Here is a 13,107-nt window from a genome sequence, read left to right as displayed (position 1 = left end):
ACTCTTATGAGAGAGGCACTCAATAAACTCTGAGGAGATCTTGAACACTTGATCTACTTTTATACTTGAAATCTTGAGCACCGGTCTTGAAAAATGAATCTTGAATAATTGCACATTTTGACAAAATGCACCGTCAATTTGCAAAAGTTAGAAAAGTCTTCAACAAATCTTTTCTTTATCTTCTCTTTTGCAAAAGTAGGCATTAACTTTAGAAATAGCTTTTGAATAAAATTTTTTGATTGATCATCACTTTTTGAATTTGTTTGCTCGCAACTTTTCAATCTTTAAACGTTTGCTTTACTTTTATCTTAAAACTCATGCAAATTATTGAGATTGAATAATTCGATTGAATAATTCTTCATCAGCATAATCAAGATTGGGTCCTTGAAAAGGTTCTTCATTGTTTTGATAAATATCATCAAAACAATCTTGAGACATCGAAATTTCATTATCAAATATTTTCTTGATCAAAGGAACTTAAGTTTGAGTCCATTTTTCTTCATCGGTAAAAATGATGTAATGTTCATCATGAAACATTAATTGTAATCTTGAATTATCAATATTTGTTCCAAGCTTTTTCTTTGCAGCGAGAATGGATTTTGATCTAATTTTGATAAGAATTTCTCTTACATCATTTTTTAGTATAATATCTTGGCCGTCAAGACAGTAAGCTTTTGAAGAGTTGACAAAGTACTCCAAATAGTAACAATTTGTTTAGTTAGAAAATGCTCTTCGGTAAAAAGAGTATCATCAGATTTGACTTCTTCAGCAATCCATTTAGGAAGAATGGTTGAAAATTCAATTTTGACGATTTTCACTTTGAATTCAAAGAGATGATTAATAACTCTTTTGAGAGAGCTATTAAAAAGAGAAATATCTTTTTTTGAATCAATATATATTGAGGAAATAAATCTACATTCAATCATTTGACGAATTTCTTTATTAACGACGTTAATGATTGAAGTATCTTTGAGGGTAAAATGAAGTTTGTGATAACTTTCACAAGTTGCAAAACAATTGAAATAAAAATTATCAAAAATTCTAAAAATAATTTGTTTGACTTTTTGAGCACAAGTAGGGTCTCTATTGATAATATTTTGATAAATGTCATCAGGAAGTTTTAAGACTTCCTTCATAAGATTTCTTCTATTCCTTTTCAATAGGAATATATTTTGTGAAGAAAGTTCTTTCGAAATATTTTGAAGAATAATTCTTTCATTTTTCTTAGAATTTTTCTGAATTTTTTTTTTTATAATTTTGTTACTACTGTCAAAAATTTCAGTAGTATTTTTAAGACATCTTATAATATCCTTATTACTTCTTTTGTAGTAAGTAGTAAGAATATCATCAAGATTATCTTTTTGAAATTTGAAAAGTCTTGTATGAGTTTTAAACTCATAGAATTTTGATTAAGTTCCTGAATAGGAATCTGATTGAGAAGATTTACCTTTGTTCAAAGAATATGATTCTTTGATTGAGAACGTTTTATATCTTGAAATATTTTTTTCTTCCAAAGACTTTGAAGAAGATCCAGAAAAGAGACAGTCTTTTGTATTCATATCTCTCAATGTAAAATTTGCAGGAGAAAACTCTTGCAGGAAAGTTTGAAGTTTTTCAAATAAATAGTACCAAAAAATAAAATAAAAACAAAATACGTTGTCTTTTGGAAATTCGAAAAAGTTGAAAAATACTTGACTTGACATATTTGGAATCTGTTTTTCGGTTTCGACTATTATTGAAGCAACTGGGTCAAGAATTGATAAGCATGAAATATTTTTTACAGCTTTTTTGATTTTCTGGACAGCTAATGTGCACTCGTGAGACCATGGGTCCAGGCTCTTTTGTAGTCTTTTGAAAAGAGGAGCACAAATCAACCTAATCTCCTTAATGAAGTCGTCGACATAATTGACGCAACCAAGGAATCTTTGAAGAGAATATTTATCCAAGATTTCATCAGGAAAATTTTCAATAAAATCTAGACTTCTTTGAATTGAATAATTGAACCATTTTGAATATTATGACCTAAAAATCTTATTTTTGTTTGACATAAAATAATCTTTTTAACACAAACTGCTAAACCATTTTTCTTGATAACATGCATGAATATATTGATATACTTGAAATATTGTTCTATACTTTCAGAAAATATGAGAACATCATCAATGTAAACAATGATAAAATTTGAAAATGGATTGAAAATATCATTCATGATTTTTTTTTGAAATTCAGAAGGAGCATTTTTTAGACCAAAAGGCATAACATTTCATTTGTATTGACCGAAAGGAACATTGAATGCAATTTTGTACTTATCTTCTCTTTTAATTTAAATCTGCCAGAAACCTGATTTCATATCAAATTTTGAGAAGATAACAGCTTTGAATAATCTATTCAAAGATCTTTCTTTTGAGGAAGTGGATATCTAATTCATTGAAGAGCATTATTGGGAGGCTTGTAATTGATGACAAGACGTGGAGCCCCGCGTTCAATTTCAGCCGAATTATTGGCATCGAATGCTGAGCAACTCCAAGGAGATTTGCTCGGACGAATTAAACCTTTGTCAAGTAAATCATTGATTTCCTTGATACAAAAGTCAAACAATTCTTTGTTCATTTGAATAGGACGAGATTTTGTAGGAATATTTTATTCATGAAAGTCAGAATTGTATGGAAGAGATACCACATATTTCTTACGATCCCAAAAAGCATTTGAAATAGTAGAACAAATCTCTTTTTTCGGTTGTTTTTGAAGATTTGAAATTTTTTCTTGAATTGAAGGATTTTACAATTGTTCTTCAATTATTTGAAATTTAATTTCTTCTTTGAGAAATCGAATATGATTTTACTTGAAATTAATATTATTGACAATTTTTGAAATTGATGCTTCTTTTAAAGAATTAACATCTTTATAAGGAGGATTTGTAAATTTGAAACAAATCTCTTGATCAAATATTTTTGTAGTTAAACCTTTTGAAGTAGCTTGAAAATGATAAATTTAAACAATAAAAGGAGTACCAAGAATAACTTGTTGATCTAAATCTTTTACAAGATAAAAAATATTTTTGAAACAAATATTTCAATTACAAACATGAGTTTTTGAAAGTTTATATTGAATGTTGAATTTCTTACCACTAGCACCATAAAGACGCTCAGCAGTTTTTTCAAATATTTTGTGGGTATCAATACTTCACGGATACAATTTTGATTAGCTCCAGAATCAATAGGGACTCTAGAAGTGAATTTGAACTCTTTGTTGACTACAATAGTCATATTGCAGTACCATTTTTGAAGTTGAACACGATTAATGACATTAATAATTTCTTCTTTAGATTGAATATTTGAAGGAATGAGAGGATTTGATTCTTCATCAGAAGAACTGGAAGAAGATGAATAAGAAGGAGTCTTTGACTTTAACTTCTTATCTTGAGTCTTGAGAAGAGAAACTTCCATTCTAACATCTTTCATTTGACATTCAAGAATAGAAATTTGAGACTTCATGGAATTCACTTCTAATTTTAAATAAGAATTAGAAGACTTTGATGTTTCAAAACGATTTAAAACTTTTTGCATATTGAAAGGTTCAGCTTTTGAATTTGAAGGAAGAAGGGAATTAAACTTATTTTTGAGTTGTGGATCTTCAATCTGATCAACAACCTCTTTAATAAGTTCTTCTTGTTTAATAAGAACATTTATGGTTTTACAACCACAAAGTTCTTTACTTTGACTTGAAGAAGATTGAGAGTTTGAATTAGATTCAACATCTGAATCTTCTTGATGTTGATAAACACATTCCAATTCTGAATTTGACTCATTATTAGAACTGGAATTTGAATCAATAAAATTGAGAAGTTGAAGTTTAATATCTTCATCAATTTGAAAATTATTAATCTTGCCTTTGAGAGGATACTTATTAGAATAATGCCCAGATTTTTGACATTTCCAACAAGTAACATTGTTTTTTTCTTGAAAATCTTTTCTTTTGAAATTTCTTTTTGGAATAATTTTTTGAACAAGAAAGTTTTTGAAAATACTTTTCTTTTGAATAAACTTTTCTTTTTGAAAATTCTTTTATTTTCGTTTTCGAAGGAGGAATAATTTTTTCAAATCCATATTGCTCACAGAATGATCCAAGTTCTTTGCAACTATCTAATCTTTCTGTTTGCAATTTGGATTTAAGATTGAGTTCATTACAGAGAGCTAATTCTTCTCTGTTAATGAAGCAAATCAATTCTCCGTATGAAAGAACATCATAAGGAATATTATTTGAATATTCCTTTTTGATAGAATTTTTGACTCTTTCAGAAAATAATTTTGGCAGTCCAGATAAAAATCTTTCTTTCCAATAAGTTTGACTACAATCTTTTCGTAAAAATATACGTGATAAAATCATGTCTTTATACCAACGAAAATCTTGTAAACTTGAACAATTTAAAGTTAATAAAATACTTGATTTTTTTTAAAACATCTATTGGAGATCCAATGAAATGTTTAATAATACAATAAATTATTGTATTAAAACAATCATTTGAACCATCAGGTTTTAGAGTTTGAACAATTTGAATTTTCTCTTGTTGAGTAATATAGTTGAACCACCAAATATTAAGTTGACCAGAAAATCCTTGAATAATATTATTTGTTGCCTCAATTGGAGAAATTCCTTCTTGAATATAGGCGTTATAACAAGCATCCATACTTTCAAGAATTTCAAAAATTTGATGTTCAATTAAACCATCTATATTCTAGATAGTTATTCCTGAACCAAAAAATGTTGTAGGCATTTTAGCCTTTGTTCGAAAAGTAAATCTGAAGGTGTTTTTTTGGATACTAAGGAGGAATTTTTAAAAATTGAATTTTTTGCCTTGAAGTTTATTGATTTGAGGAACTTCATAATCAATAAATTGAAATTCAATATCATCAATAGTATTGATGTTATTTGAAGTAGAGGATGATGATATTTTTGATAACTAAGTAGCAAATTCTTTTAGAATATTAATCTCAGTTTTGAGACCATTTTTAGGTTTAGCCTCATGCCTATTTATTAAAACTGGCTCTATTTGCTTAATATCTTTTGAAAAGGATGATGTTTCAAATTCAGAATTTATTTCAAATCTGTTAAGCTGAGAACAGACAGATTGAAAAACTACATTATTGTAGTTATTTTGAGCTTGAATATTTTTTTATATCTTTAACAACAACTTGAGATTCATGAGGTCGTTCTTCATATACTTTTTTGAAAGGAGAAGCAAAAACTTCTGTATTTCCATGTGAAACTACAATTTATTGCAAAGGAGGATGAGAAGATGGAATATTCTCACCAAAAGAAGTTTTCCAAGTCTTCTGTGGAATATTAGCAACTTGAATAGACTTTTCTTTCTTTGATATTAAAGAAATCTTTGAAAAATTAGATTTTTTATTGAAAACTTTGAAATAAACCCATTCATAAAAACTTAAATCTTCAGGGAATTCTTCAAATTCTTCCCAATAAGATTCTCATTCTTCTTTTGAAAAACTTTGACGAAATATTTTTCGAAAATTTTTAAATTCAGGAGTTTAATCAACTTTGAATTCATTTCTTCTGTCTATCTTAGAAGAAATAACATTTGTTTGATGATCAAGTCTTTCATTTTGAGTAGAAAACATATTAAAAAAAAGTTGGAGAAGCAGGTTGTTCTGATTCTTCTTTTCTTTCTGTATCTTTTTCAAAATATTGAGGTTTTGAAATATTTGGAATAAAATCAACACCAGAAAGAGAAGATGTTGAAAATCTTGCAGATTGATAAGAAGATCTAGGTTTATTTTCAGATCTCGAAGAATAAGATCTTTAAAACCTAGAGGAAGATCCTTTGAAAGTCATTTTGACGTTTCCATCTGGAAAAGTAAGAATTTGATTTGGAATTGTTTGAACAGGAGCGGGAATAGGATTTTGAACATTTTCAAAATTTCATTCTAGTCCACGACTTAAAAGATTCCAAGGAATTCTATTGGGAATCATGGTATTTGAATGAAAAGGATTACATTCAACCAAAAGACTTTCATCTTTAGGAGATGAACGTAAAGCACCAATATTGAGTTGAGTATTCATTAGCTTGTAATATATCCTGTATATTACTGCAAAAGCATTTGAACGATCATCGAAATCAAGATTTTTGGTTTGAATATGGAGATTTAAAGCATTAAGAATAACTCCATCATTGAGATTAATTGAAAATTTTGGATAACAATTTGAATAAATTGGACCACTTTCTAGATTTGACTCTAGAACGGATAATAATGAGTTTTCAAATTTGAGAAGTCTCTTATCTCGAAGAGTTAAGAGAATTGTAATGTCTAACCCAAGTCTAAACAAAGGTTTGACAACAATTTGAACTAATCCAACATGAAAATATTTAAATTTCTTCTTGTAGGATTCAATTGATTCTTTTGAAAATAGATTGATATGAGCTTTTGTTTTTTAATTGATAATGTTTGTTCAAAAGTTTTGATAACATAATTTTGAGTAAAATTAAACTTTCCAATTTCATAGATAGAATTCTTTTCTACATTTGGAATTGTCTAGTTATGCAATTTTTGTTCTATTTGAGCAACTTGAAGTTCATGACTATTGAAATCATTTTATGCATATGATGCAAATGATTGATCAATTTTTTCTTCATTTTGAAAAACATTTGAAGTATTTTCAGATCTATTTCTAGACCTCTGAAACCAATTTGAAAAAGAGGGCATAATTAAATTCAATGAAATTATAACAATTTACCACAATAAAAACAGTTAAATAAGATAAACTGATTCTTACCAAGCCTACAAACAGGACCACCCTGACACGCCTTCCCCGACTAACAACGAGCTGACCAACGTCTAATCAGTAGATATCCCGGAATCAAATCAAGTTCTCCTATTTGAACACTGCCTATAATGATAAACCACACATATATATATATACACGTGACATATGTGAACATGAACCTGAACCCATCCAAGGTCGAATCCAATCTACATGAACCGCACGGCATTTGTCTGTGCGAACTATGAAAAGATCCATGGATTGAAGGTAATGTGCATATTGGTCAGCACACTGCCCTTCATTAAAATTGAAATTTTTTGCTACTCTTATCCTTAATCTTTGTAAATTCAATCTCCAAATCTACATAGACAAGAATTCCGAAAGAACTAGATGTAAAATTACATCAATTATACATCCCAATCTTAAAATTACAGTCTTGAAATTGAAAAGAAGATTAAATACGGATGTGTAGAGTCATAATCCACCTATCCCGTAACATACTAGAAATAAAGAATACAATCAAAATTGGCCTTAAATAATAGGAGTATTGCTTAAAATAATTTCAACCATTCAATCAAATTATAATAAATTATTTCAAGACATCGCTCAACTAAAACATGAAACTAAGATTCAAAATAATAAGTACACAAACGATCTGGATTGCTCTAATATTAATTTTTCAAATACGGACAAGAATTATTTAGAAAATAAAAAACAAAGAATTCAAGATTTTTAATAGATGTTCTCGTGCATATTAAATTAGAAAACTTATATTAGGAATTTACCCAAAATTGTTCAATCAGAATTACGAACTATCAGTTTTTCGATTCAAGAATTTGATTCTTTTAACCTTCAAGCATTATTTAGTAATTTCAAAATCAAGACTGCGCTAGCGTAAGTTTTCTATTTTCTTAATTACACTAAAAAGACGAATTCTAGACTAGACAGACAAATAAAATATCATGAAAATAATTTCTTAGTTTTTCTCTTTTTGCTCGTTGAATTTGGCCTATATATGCTTATATTTATTTGCACAAAAGCATTTTCCTAGTCAATATCAAATTTGGTTTCAATTGGGAATAATTGTATTTGTAGTTCCAGAACTTTAATTATGATTATAATTAAGTCAAAAACTTTTCAAGTAATTGCAACTTAGTCCAAAACTTTTTCAAGCGACCCTAGGTACATATTCAAACATATATTATCCAAGATATAAAAATTAGATCATGTCTACCCAATCTTGACCATTCAATCTAATTTTTAGTCTTTACTTTCCACTAAAGGGAAAACATTGTATTTTCGGAATATATAAGATCAAAATAGTATATCACTGTAATACTTTTCTTTGATCAACATCATTTCCCCCTCTAATTATACTCTCTAACTTAAGTTCCATTTTTTTAAAAGTTTTATGAACTAATCACAGATTTTGGTATAATCGTCGCTAGACACTTTTAATGAAAAATACTTAAGTAGTCATTCTATCCATTTTTAAGTGTGACGATTATCAAAAAGAAATTGTGTTTTCTACTCCGTTATCTCTCAAGTTTCCAAATCATGAGATATTTAATCAATCAAATTGATGTCACCAATTGGTAATTAAAGAATTATCAAAGTCACTAAGAGACATACGCAACCATGTCTAGGGATTTCATGAAATACCAGACGATTAAATAAAAATTAATTCTTAGCATGGTCCTGTTATAGAATTAAATTCGATACATGATTCATTCATTATAGGCAAGCATACTAGTGTTACATTTAACTATTTCTACGATAAGGATAAATTGCAAACTCGAATAATTAATCAATCAAGACTATAATCTTACAATACAAGGTGCCAACACTCATGCATTGGTTGTGAACTTGTTTATAAACAAAATATAAATTGTGTTATATTATGTTTCTTCATGTAAGTACTCAACTTATATCATAACACATGATCATTTACAATTTAATTTGCATGCTTAGTATTAAATATATACAATAAATAAATAAAATCACAATTAATTTGTTGTAAAATATTATTTTATCATAGCAAAATATAATATATAAACACACAACCCAATGTATTCACAAAATGTCAAGTTTATCTTAAAAAACAATCTTCTAATTAAAATGTTATTTTATTCTTGACTAGACTTAGTTTAGAATGATCTCTCCTTTACTTGACCAAGACGATCCTAAGCTTGACTTCATATTCGATCGAGCCTAGTTGCAGCGAATTCTTCCCCTTACTTTCTAGTTCTGTGTGCATGCAAAATTTTTTAAATTAATGAGGAAATATTTTCACTCTTTTTTTTTTCCCCTCAACATTGTTGTTAGTTAGTAATAGATATAAACATTAAACACGTGATTTGAGTCACAATCATATCTAAATTACAGAGAATTATTATGACTTATCAAAAATTGACCAACAAAAGGTCAGTTGGAAAAAAAAATTCAAAATAATGTGAATAAAGAGAAGAAAGGGTGGTTTTGATCTTATCTAAACATAAAGAAGCACTCTTCGAATATCCGAACCCCTCTTTCCCAAGGCAGAAAACAACCCATGAATCAAAGATTTGATTTTTACGTGACATCCGACCTCGATCCTCCAAAAGTTATTAAAATTGCGATTCGAATGCTAGTGTTGTACGAGTCTACAATTTCAAAAAAATTGATGCAAATAGTATACAAAATCATGTTGAATCACATGATTCTTACAATCCCAACTATTACATTGGCCGAGAGATTGAAAAAACCAAATCAAATCAATTGGGACACGTGATATCAAGTAATTTGGGCTCGAGCTATGTTTCAATTTTAAATTTTACTTTTATTTAAACTCAAATCAAAATATTTACTTTCAAGAGCCACTAAATAGAAATGTTAGTCTCTACGACAAAAAAATAGATTTTTAGTACATTTTGATAAAGTTATATGAGATGTAAGATTAAAAAATTGTAGATCCTATAATTTGTGGTTAATATTAATTATTGAATTTGACTTCAATTTAATTCAATTTTTTAACTGAACAAAACGAGGACTATATGTTTTAAGCTTGTTATTGACGTATAATTGTTAATTTATTGTTAGAACTTTTATTTTATTTCAATATTTAGTAGAATCTTACTATTTACGATCCGATTCACAAGATTCCTCCATGAATTTGATCCAAAAATACGATTCTGACAACCAGTGATCCTCCCACATTTCATCATAGACCAAAAAACCATTAGACCTAACTCTTTCTCTCTAAGTCCAAAACCAAAAAGATTCACATTAGTATATTTTTTCTTGTGATCCAAGTTTATTCCCTTTGGTGATTTTACTTAGATCCCTTTATTCTTGTTTTTATTTGCATATATTGATGATTCTTTGTCCTTGGATCCCTTTATTTTTGTTTTCATTTCGTCGGTAAATAATGCTATACAAAAGAAAAAGGTGAATAAATACAGAAAATGAACATAAACTGCAATAGTCATAGTGATTGTTCTGATGAAAATATTCAGAGATATCTAGATTACATCGAAGCTTTAGAAGAAGAACGTCGCAAGATTCAAGTTTTTCAACGTGAACTCCCCATCTGTTTTGAACTTGTCACTCAAGGTATAACCCTAATATTTATATAGGCACGTGCGTAAATAAACACACAAATACTAGGTTTTAAAGACATCACCCTTTTATAGATTTTGTCGTTTTTAATGTACTTATGTTGGATTTATTGTTTTTTGATGGTTTCGTTCTTGTGGGATTTTGGTATTTTCAGAAATTGAGGCACAAAAGCAACAGTTATCAGGAATAACAACAGAGTATGATCATAATGTGATATCTGAATGTTCTGAGCAGACATCAAGTGAAGGGCCAGTTCTGGAAGAGTTTATTCCTATAAAGAGAACCTTATCCACTTCTGTTGATGACGAACAAGAATTTAAGAGGTCAAAGAATAATACTAATGTTAGTAATAATGTTAAAGTTTCAAAGAAATCGGACTGGCTTAGATCCGTCAAATTATGGAATTCAGCCCCAGATCCACCCTCCAAAGAGGTGATTTCTGTATAATAATCTCGTGTAAATGTTTGTACTAATAAGTTGTATGCACATTTATTTATTTAAATTTAGTGTTCTATTAATTTGATGTCTTGTTTTGTCAATTTTGGGGTTCAGGATTCACCAAGAAAAGTTTCAGCGATGGAGGTAAATAGAAATAGCAGTGGTGGTGCATTTCAGCCCTTTCGGAAAGAGAAAAGTACTGTATCTGCTCCACAAGGGCCAATCAGAGTGTCGGAGCCGGTCGCTACCACTAGTTCTCTGGAGGAGATAGGCCGCATCTGCGGTGGAAGTAACATGGACGAGAAGGAAGGACAGTTTCGAAGAAAACCTAGGAGGAGTTGGTCACCTGAGCTACATAGAAAATTCTTGCAAGCCCTTCAAAGACTTGGAGGTTCACAGGGTATAATTATTATCAAATGAAACTTTGACTGACATAGATGTGACTGAAATTTGCATTGATTGTTCTGGTTTATCTGATTTTACAGTTGCCACACCAAAACAAATTAGGGATTTGATGAAGGTTGAAGGTTTAACTACTGATGAAGTAAAAAGTCATTTACAGGTTTGTTTAATCAAAATATTTTCTTTGTTCAAACTCTTTTACAATTGAGCATGGCCTAAACTGGCTGTGGAAGCTTTTACTCTGAGGTGGTGCTACGAAGATCTTTATGCTTTCATTGCAGAAATATCGACTACATAGGACACGACCAGGTAATTTGATTCACAAACAAGCAGCGCAGTATTTGGTGATGGGAGGAATCTGGGCGCCGCCACATGAACACGATGCTGCAATGGCTACAATAACCACATCGGCCACTTGTAATCGAATCCATGCGCCAATTGCTTCACGGCCACAATTCTTACAAAGGCTGCAAGATAAGCAATTCCACTCCATTGATCGAGCCAGTCATACTGATGATAGAGTTCACTCTCAGTCGTCAGCTAACTCGTCTACACATACAACCACCAATTCACCAGGTTATTGATTTCTCTTGGTGCATATTTGATATGCAGTATTAGACCTTCACTGATGCTATGATGATTTTTTTTTTTTTTTTACTTGTTGGAAACGAAGGTGGGCTCATGAAACTCAAATTCTCATTGTAAAGATGAGGTTTATTTTCTTGGATTAAAGTATAGAAGTTAGGATAGAAGTTAGATGATTGTTATAAGATATTTAGTTATAATAAGTTTTATCTTTTTATTTTAATTTATTGTTTAGAATAGGATTTCTTTTCTTTATTAATTACATTTTTCTACGTTTTTTCAATTTCTTTTAGATTAGGAATTTTACATGTTTCTTTATATTAATAAGATAGGAAAATAATTTTGTATATAAATATAGATTTATTATATTCTTTTTTGATAACATCAATCATTATTCAATCAATAACAATGCAATTTATTCAAATATTCTTCTTAGTTTATTACATAATGCTTATTACTAGAATTTGATTATAACTTCCACACCAAATTGGTATCAAAGCAAGGATATTAACTTAATCTGAAGGCCGACAAAGGTCTGGGGGTGGCAGTCAAACCTCCAATGATGAATAGAGGATCGAAACAATCGAACAATAAATAAAGGATCAATTAAAACCCTTTCAGAACATCACGCAGATACTGACGGCATTGAGCTTAAAAGGAATTGCGAACCCATGGAAAAGCAAACTGGCAAGAATTTACAGACTTTAATTGCTATGAATGTTGTTTGCTTCAACAAACTTAAAACTCGACAACAGGTGGCTAAAGAGTTTTCCCGACTCCCAAGTACGTTTGTAAATACACAAGTTATCAAGGAATCTACAAGGGTCTATCGAGAATACATAATAGAGTCAAATTTGAAGAATATCAAGATTTTTAGAACACGATGCACCATCAACAACAAAGTATACAAAGTAATAATAAACCATGAGAGTAGTGAGAACTTGGTATCAAAAACATTCTTAAAAGCTTTAAATTTGTAGATTGGAAAAAAAAATCATCTTTCTATCAAGTTTCACCAGTTAAAAGGGGGGCAAGAAATTCAAAACTTGTAGGTGTTGAAAGTTTCACTTTCTCTTGGAAAGTGCTACAAAGATGAGATTATTCCCCCGTTGGGCTCCCATTAAATTAAATTTCATTTTCGTCTCTTCTATTTTTAATCACACAATCTTCTATAAAATAATATTACACGTAAATCGAATTTTTTTCTTATTTTTCAACCACTCATTTTCAAAAAAAATACTATTCCACCTATTTTAATTTGGAAAAAAGGGGCCAACCAAGGGCTATACGTGACGTGGTAGAGATGGA

General features: G+C 29.5%; 1 protein-coding gene across 1 annotated transcript; it reads left to right on the top strand.

Annotated features, from left to right (window-relative positions):
* The first annotated feature begins 10,220 nt into the window (after positions 1 to 10,220).
* On the top strand, positions 10,221 to 11,798 carry LOC111387190 (transcription factor HHO3-like). Its single transcript, XM_023011729.1, has 5 exons — positions 10,221 to 10,368; positions 10,529 to 10,806; positions 10,927 to 11,212; positions 11,298 to 11,374; positions 11,496 to 11,798. Exons 1-5 carry the CDS (start codon positions 10,221 to 10,223, stop codon positions 11,796 to 11,798), a joined length of 1,092 nt encoding a protein of 363 aa, XP_022867497.1.
* Positions 11,799 to 13,107: the final 1,309 nt, after the last annotated feature.

This window comes from Olea europaea, unplaced genomic scaffold, assembly GCF_002742605.1.
Source record: "Olea europaea var. sylvestris unplaced genomic scaffold, O_europaea_v1 scaffold393, whole genome shotgun sequence".
NCBI classification, from domain to species: Eukaryota; Viridiplantae; Streptophyta; class Magnoliopsida; order Lamiales; family Oleaceae; genus Olea; species Olea europaea.
Note: the sequence above shows the minus strand (reverse complement) of the source record. Positions and strands in the feature narration are given on the sequence as shown.